Source organism: Parus major, chromosome 13 (assembly GCF_001522545.3).
Source record: "Parus major isolate Abel chromosome 13, Parus_major1.1, whole genome shotgun sequence".
NCBI classification, from domain to species: domain Eukaryota; kingdom Metazoa; phylum Chordata; class Aves; order Passeriformes; family Paridae; genus Parus; species Parus major.
The window spans coordinates 2,000,541-2,008,744 of NC_031782.1; the positions used below are offsets into that span (position 1 = coordinate 2,000,541).

The following is an 8,204-nucleotide window of genomic DNA, read 5'->3' on the forward strand; positions in this document are numbered from 1 at the left end:
CAGCCCCAGCTGGGCTCCAGACACAGCCCCAGCCCCAGCTGGGCTCCAGACACAGCCCCAGCCCCAGCTGGGCTCCACACACAGCCCCAGCCCCAGCTGGGCTCCAGACACAGCCCCAGCCTCAACTGGGCTCCACACAGCCCAGGTGGGCTCCACACAGCCCCAGCCCCAGGTGGGCTCCACACAGCCCCACATGGGCTCCAGAGACAGCCTTCCCCACAGATTTTGGGCAAAGTAAGAGGCCGTGAGCTGACAGAGACTTGCAGGGTTCTGCAGCAAGGTCTGGGGGGGCACAGGGACCTGCTGGAGGTCAGCAGATGGGATGGGGATCCCCTCCCAGGCTGCAGGGTCAGCTGGAGATGTTCTCCTCTCAGAAACAGGGGCACCTAAAGGGAGCCTGATAGAAGGATTGAGAGGAGAAGGGAGAATGGCTTCAAACTGACAGAGGGCAGGGTTAGATGGGATACTGGGAAGGAATCCTTCCCTGGCAGGGTGGGCAGGCCCTGGCACAGGTGCCCAGAGAAGCTGTGGCTGCCCCTGGATCCCTGGAAGTGCCCAAGGCCAGGTTGGAGCAGCCTGGGACAGTGGGAGGTGTCCCTGCCATGGCTGGGGACATGGGTGGGATTTGAGGTCCCTTCCAACCCAGGCAATTCCATGATTCTGGGATTCTGTGATCTTAACCCCTCTGCAGGCCAGGTCCTCTGGGTCAGTCCTGCAATGCAAAAATAATTTCACGTGGTCACCTCAGCTGCATTTCCCAGGAGAGCCTGAAAGCTGGAATGTCCTTGAGACCTGGGTGACCTGTGCCACTCGGGACTCTGGGCTGATGGGCTCCTCCTCGGGGCTCCTTTCCCCTGGGATGGGTTTAGTCCTTGCCTTTCTGTTTGTCTTGTATGAACACGTGCTCAAAAGCCAGAAACTCAACAGCATCTGGAATTCTTCCTCCACAGAGTCACCAAAGATGAGGCAGAGGCCACCTCCTCGCCGAGACCTCACCATAGTAAGTGCCAGCTGGGGCAGGAGGGCAGCAGTGGCACAGGGGGAGGGAGGGGAGCACTGCAGGGATCTTGTCCCCGTGCCTGGATGTGGTGACACACCTGCTGTACAAACACACTGAGGGCTTTCCTGTTTTCCTGTCCCAGCCCCGTGGTTTGAACCTGCCTAAGCCTCCCGTCCCCCCTCAAGTGGAAGAGGAATATTACACCATCGCTGACTTCCAGACCACCATCCCTGATGGCATCAGCTTCCAGGCAGGAATGAAAGTAGAGGTGAGGCTGTCACCTTCCCTGCACACATCTTCACTTCAGGGCACTGCTCCTGGCTCCCTGAGACCTGTTTTGGGCAGGAGCTCCCCTCCAGGCCAGGGAGATCTGCTCCCCGTGGTGCTCTGGGTGCAGACCAGGCATGGCTTTGTCTCTGGTGACATTCCAGACTCTCAGAGTGGGATAAAAACCTGTGGGAGCTGGAGAGGCTTTGGCCCCACACTGTTCTTGGTGGCCTCCTGTCCCCCAAGTGTGAGTGCTCTCTTTGAGCAAATGGAAAATAAACCTACACCAGAAATGAGGTCAGAGATGGGGCTTTTTCCCCTTAGTTAGGCCAGGTGTAAAGTTAAAAGCCCTTCCAAAATTCCTGGCACAGCCTCTTTGCTGGCAGAGCCCCTCCTGCAGATGGGGTTTTGCTTTCTCCGTGTGCAGATGTGATTTCCACCTCTCTAAGAGGATTTTTCCTTCAGGGCTGCCCCACTCAGCCCCTCTCAGGCCCCGCTCCTGGAGCTGCAGGGAGGCTGGGCAGTGTGGGATGCACTCGGGATCGCTGCTGCTTGACTGATTGCTCCAACAGTGCCACGCCGTGGCCACCGCCAGCCCCCAGCACCCTGCTCCAGGAGGGACAGAGACAGCTCAGCAGCTCTGCCTCAGCCCTCTTCCCTCCCTGGCAGCCAGGAGCAGGTGTCCCTCCCCTTAGGATGCCACTCCTGGGATTCTGTGGCTTTTGGCTGGCGCTGTGTCACCCTGCCATCATTCCTGCAGCCCCCGAGTGCAGAGAGGCTGGCTGAGGTCTCCTTTCCCCCTGGCAGGTTATTGAGAAGAACCTGAGCGGCTGGTGGTACATCCAGATCGAGGAGAAGGAGGGCTGGGCCCCTGCCACCTTCATTGATAAGTACAAGAAAACCAGCAACGCCTCCAGGCCCAATTTCCTGGCTCCCCTGCCCAACGAGATGGCACAGCTGCGGCTCGGGGACAGCGAGGGCAGCGAGGAGGTGACAGGGCCCTGCCGACCCCTGCCAGAGGCTCCTCCCAACGGCATGGACTGCACTGGGAGGTGGGGCAAGGACTGGAAGGGGAAGGAGGCTCCTGACAGCGGGGACCTGTCCTTGGCCGGGGGCTACGAGGAGATCTCGGACCGCGACACGGAGGAGAAGCCCAGCCTTCCACCCAGGAAGGAGTCCATCATTAAATCAGAAGGAGAGTTACTGGAGAGGCAGAGACCTCCCCCCAAGCCCCCAGGCATGATTTTGCCCATGATCCCACCCAAGCAGTCGGCAGCCCCCAAGGACAGCAAGAAGCCGGAGCTGAAAGCGGAGAAGGGCAAACACTTCCAGCTGAAAAACGAAATGGGACTGGAATGTGGACACAAGGTGTCGGCCAAGGAGGTGAAGAAGCCAAACCTCCGGCCCATTGTCAAGCCAGCCAAGCCAAAAGCTGAGTCTTTGGAGGACAAACCTGAGCCCGTCACCCAGAACCCGTTCTTGAAGTCGAGACCTCAGATCAGGCCAAAACCCGCTGCGTGTCCCCGGACTGACCCGCCCCCAGCCGATGACAAACTGGACATTTGCAGCCTGCGCAGCAAGCTGAGACCTGCCAAGTGCCCAGAGAAACCCTCGGAGCAGGACCCCGCTGCCGGGGACAGCTCCTTCAGCAACGCCACCGTCTCCTCCGAGCCCTGCGGCAGGTTCCCGGAGCGGCCGGGCGCCGACAGCAGAGCCCTGCCCAGGGTGGATGGTGCCCCCAAAGAGGCACTGCCCAAATCTGCCCTGGGCCCAGCAAACCCCCCCTGTGCCAGGGACGTCCCTCCGCAGCGCCCAGTGGTGCCACCTCGCAGGCCACCCCCTCCCAAGAAGACGGGGGCTCCCGCCGAGCCCCGCGCCCCGGCACGGGAAGCTCCGGAGGTCAGGCCCTCTGCAGTGCCAGGGAGGCCCATGCTGGTCCCTCCCAAAGCCAAGCCCTTCCTCTCCGCCTCCCTGCAAGACGAAGCCAAAGCCAGAAGCAGCATAAACCCAAAGGTGATCTCCAAGCCCGTGGAGAGGGGCGAGGCCAAGGAGAGGAGCTCAGCCCCCGGCTCCAGCCCCGACGTCACCAGGGAAGCTCTCTACGTGGCAGTGGCGGATTTTGAAGGCGACGAGGAGACCAACAGCTTCAGAGAAGGGACTTTGTTTGAAGTTCGTGAGAAGAACAGCAGTGGCTGGTGGTTCTGCAAGGTCCTGACTGGGGGGCCGTGCTGGGAGGGCTGGATCCCTTCCAATTACCTGCGCAAGAAGCCGTAGCCGCTCCTCGGCCTGCGCGGCCGGAGGCTCCCTGGTCTCTCACCTGAGTATTTAATGAGCAGATTAATTTATCGTTTTCTGTAAGGCTGGCTTGAAAAGAAAAGCTAATAATTGAGATGCCACGCCTCCCAGCTGGAGCCCCTGGGCAGCAGCTGGAGGGAGCAGCTCGGCCTCCTCTCCACACCCTCCTCCTCCTCACATTCCCCTTGGCTCCCGTGGCTCTCTGTGCTGGGGAAATGGACCTTGAGTGATATTCTGCCACCTGTGTGGTGAACTGGAGAGAAATCCAGCAGCAGCCAGGTGGAATGGTACCAATGAAGGAAATCACAGAAGGAGTTGCCTTTCCCTGAAGCTCAGGGTCACGGTCAAGCGTTGCAGGGCACGGTGCTTAGTCCAGGGGTGGAGCAGAGCCACAGGGAACGAGGTAAAAAGGAGGAATGATTGCTGAGAACAGGTTCCTGTGGCTCTGTCTCTGGATAAGGGCTGTGCCGTGCTCCCCCTGCACAGGGATCATCCCTTGGTCCTTCCCTGCTCTACAATGACAAGTGTTAACTTCAACATCCTCCTGGTGGAAGAAAAATAAGGACAAATACACCCTCATTTAACAGCTCCTGTCTGTGCTGGTCCAGGACAGCTCTCGAGCTTCTCCCCTGCAATACTGCAACCAAACATCAGAGGGGTTTTGCTTCCAGAGCTGAGGAATTCTATGCAAGGCACAGAGGACCAGAACAGCCCCAAAAACCCTGGAAAAGGGATGCTTTGCTCTCCTCCCCACACAGACTGCCCTGCCCTGTTGGACTAGGAGGGGACCACCCCTTCCCACGACCCACTGAGCTCCCCGGGCCGGCAGCCGGGAGCGGGGTCCTTCCCTTGGTGCTGATATTATCAAGTGCAATCCAGAATGTGGGAGCTCAGCTCCTCATCACCACCAGTTCTGAGGTGTGTCTGGTGCTCAGGGGCTGCCTGCCTTGTTTGTCACCCCACCTGCCTGTCCTCCAGGTTCTTGCACTTCACCCTGTGGGCCAGGTTGGCTTGGAGGGGCTTCTGGGCAAGCAGAGCCTGGGGTTTTTCCATGCTGACATTCCTGCCTTGCCCTCAGTGCTGCTTTTCCCAGCAGGAGGATGAGCGTGGATGTGCTGTTGTTCCCCAGTGCTCCTTTCTTCCTTTCTGTCCTTGGCTATTTGCAGCTTCAGGGCCACATTTCTCTCCAGAAAAGCTTTAAACCCACACATCTGTGGGTTTCACAGAGACACAGAATTGTTGGGGCTGGAAGGGATCTCTGGAGATCATCCAGTCCAGCCCCCCTGCCAGAGCAGGGTCAGGTTTGGTGTTGCCTGTTGCCCTCTCTGGTCTAATTGCAAGTGTGAGCAATGCAGCCACATTGTTTTGCTGCTGAAAATAATGACAGTTTTCCCTCTCATTTGAGGCTGGCTGGATTGAAGGAGTGTTTTCCACTCCCCCAGATGCTCACTTCCTTCTCTGTCCCATATTTTCCACCCTGGGAAGGTGGAGTTGAAGATCCCTCTGTCTGCATACGGAAGAAAAGAGGGGTGCCTCTGGCCAGGATCACTCTGGGGATGGCAATGTTTGATCTGACAGAGAAGTCCTGCCCATCCTCATATCCAGCAGCCCCAAAATTCATTTTTAGCCATGGGAATTCATGCACCCCAGCGTGTGGCTGATTCCTCTCCCTCCCTCCTGCGGTTTTCTCCGGTGGCACATCAGCCCCTGATCAGGCTGACTCACCTGAGCTGGCAAAAAGCAGCGCATTTGCAATAACAAAGCTGCTGCTGGCACATCGGGAGGTGTTGATGTGCTCCCGGGAGAGCTGCAGGGTGGGTTGAGCCAGCGCTGCCTTCGCTCTGCCTGGCTCCACTCAATCCCTTCTGCTTTGGGAAGGAGTGGGGACAGGATGAGTTAAGCCAGAGCTGCTCCACAGCCAAATCCAGCTCCCACGGATTCTGGGAAGGGGCTGGACCTGCGCTCTTGACACAGGGTGCAAGGGCTGGGTGTCCTTTGCCCGGGCACCGTGTCCTTGCTCTGCTGAATGGCCTTTTCATCTCTGCTCTCCTCAGACAGGGCTGTGCTGTTTGTGTGGCCTCACCTCTCAGTGAGGGCTCTTCCCTCTGGCCTGAGCCTCAGAACTGGTCCTGCTCCATTTTCCTGACACAAGTACTGTATTTGGCTCGCTGAGCGCGTGACAGGATCGCTCCCTCCTTCCCAAAGAGCTTCCCGGAGGGGTCACCCTCAGGAGGTGCCCACACCTGCAGCCTTACCCCCTTCTCCACCCTGCTGCCTGCCCAGGGGCCTGGCCAGGCTCCTGTGGGGAAGATGCTGGAGCCACGGGGCTGGCAGGGCTTTGTCCCCCATCTGATTTGTGCCCCCGGTCCTGCAGCCACCTGTGCCCCTCTCTGCCAGGCTGCCTCTCCTCCCTGTGCCTCCTGCCGCCCGGTGAGGAGGAGGAGGGTGGCCAACAGCACCCCAAACTCGGGTGTGGCCCCCAGCAGGCACAGCCCAACCTCCCAGAGCAGCCCTGGGCTCAGGGATAGTGCCAAGGGGCCCAGGGGCTGGGATTTGGGGACAGGCAGGGCTGGGCACGTCCTGGGTGGGCACAACCCTGCAGTGCCCAGCTCCTGGCAGGCTCCCACAGCCCCTCTGGTTGTCCACGTGTCTCTGTATTCTGTAATGTGTATAAATCTCCATTACTGTGGGTGGGTGGGGGGCAGCAGAAGGTAGATGTAGCTGTGTCCATGCCCTGTCTATACCTTCACCTTTAAGGGATGGATTTTTATTATTTTTTTTTAATTTGCTGGGTTTGGGGTTGTTGTTTTGTTGTTTTTTGTTTGGGTTTTTTTTTTTTCTTTTTGTTTTCTTTTTTTTTAAGAAATAAAAAGAAGCTGCTTGACTGGTTTCAAGCACCCTGGTGAACCTGTGTGCATGGCTGGTGGAATTCTGGGGTTCAGCTCTGGGGGTAAAGTGAGGCAGCTGAGTGCCTAAAAAGGCATTTTGGCATAAATTGTGAGGCTTCTTCAGCACCCAGAGCAAGCCAGGGGTTTGTGTGAACACTCAGCCCTGAATTAATTCTTCCCTGTGAAGGAAAAGGGAAAAGGAAACAGGAAAAGAGAAGGGAAAGGGAAAAGGAAATGAGAAAAGGGAAAGGAAAAGGAAAGTGAAATGGAAAAAGAAAGAAGAAAGGGAAAAGGGAAGGAGAACAGAAAAGGGAAGGAAAAAAAAAGGAAAAGGGAAAGAAAACAGGAAATAGAAAAGGAAACAAATGAAAAATGAAAATGACAATCAGGCCCTCCTGCTGTGTCTGCATCACCCCTGTGGCCCTCACAGATGTGAAATACACCCTTGTTCCCCAAACTTCCAAGGGTTTCCAGGGTTAAATGAGCCAGCAAAGCCCCCCAGCCCATGGGGCAGTGACTCCCAGGAGCAAAGCAAAGATTTGTAAAGTGATTTTTAAAATTATTATTATTATTTTGGAAGCCCCTGCCCCTCTGGATCAATCTTGCCTGACTTTGCAAATCAAAGCTGTCTCACCCCCCCAGCTCAAACTCTTTGAAGCACTCCAGAGCACTCTGTACAAGCCAAAGGTTTATTTGTTTCATAAACAAGTCAAATTATATTCATGGAAAACAGGTAAATGGACAAAAGGAAAACACACAGCACTGAACACTATAGAGCACTGACATGTAGAGGTGCAGCTCCCTCCCTCGTGCGATGCCCTCCCTCCCCAGGCCCCCCAAAAATTTGCTTGAAAAGCCTAATACAGAGGTCCAAAATCTGATTCAGCTTCAACAAGATAATACAGGTCACAGTATTGAATCATAAAGGTAATGACAAGAGAGGAACTGCCTCACAAAGGGGGAGAGGTAAAAGAGTTCCCCCATCTCTTTCCTTTCTTCCCTTTTTTTCTTAAATTTTCAAACAAAGGTTAAGGAGGGGAGGAAGGGAAAATCCATGGAAAGAAACACTTTGTCCCTCCTATATATAAATAGGAGTGAAAAAGGTTTCTCAGTGAACACAAAATTCTATAAAACTACCATTGATCTGTGTTGGTTTTCTCCCCCCATCTTTTATTTTTTTTTTTCTTTTTAAAAGTTGCTTTAAAAAGGATAAAAAGTGCACAGACACCCTTATAAGGCACAAACAGATCTTCTGTACAAATCATATATCATTGGACTGTTTAAAAAAAATAGCAATACGAATACTAACAATGAAATCTGTAAGAGGCTACCTTTTCCTGGAAATATATATATATATATTTTTAATATTTTATATTTTTTTTGAGGCCTATTTTGGAAAATTCCTGTTGCTCTTGGATAGGCAGGGCCACAGGTCCACTGCTCTCCCATCCCACTCGGTTCCCTTGCTGGCCTCACTGGGTGCTGCCCCTTCTTGCAAACTGGTTTTGGCTGCTACAGCAAAAAATTCAGCCTCTGCAGCGTGTCCTGAACAGCTCCTGGGGTGGATTCGGTGTTTCTCCTTGCTGGCTTCAAAATACAAAACAGAGCTACACCAAAAAAACCCCACCCAGGCTGCGCCCACCCTGCAGCTGGGACAGCAACCCTGGGGATGGCCCAGCCCTGGTCCAGGCTGGCAATTCCAGCAGCTTTCCTTCAATTCCTCCCCATGGAAAGGCTTTTCACTGCAGGCTGTG

At 55.3% G+C, this 8,204-nt stretch overlaps 1 protein-coding gene across 3 annotated transcripts in view; it reads left to right on the forward strand.

Moving 5' to 3' along the window:
* Nucleotides 1–6,469, forward strand: part of SH3PXD2B (SH3 and PX domains 2B) — a 50,963-nt gene extending 44,494 nt beyond the window's left edge. For all 3 annotated transcript variants that reach the window (XM_033517677.1, XM_033517678.1, XM_033517679.1), the window contains 3 exons: nucleotides 951–1,000; nucleotides 1,143–1,268; nucleotides 2,075–6,469. In XM_033517677.1, coding sequence (XP_033373568.1) covers nucleotides 951–1,000; nucleotides 1,143–1,268; nucleotides 2,075–3,541 — 1,643 coding nt within the window. In that variant the 3' untranslated portion in view covers nucleotides 3,542–6,469. The remainder of the gene's footprint in view (nucleotides 1–950; nucleotides 1,001–1,142; nucleotides 1,269–2,074) is intronic.
* Nucleotides 6,470–8,204: the final 1,735 nt, after the last annotated feature.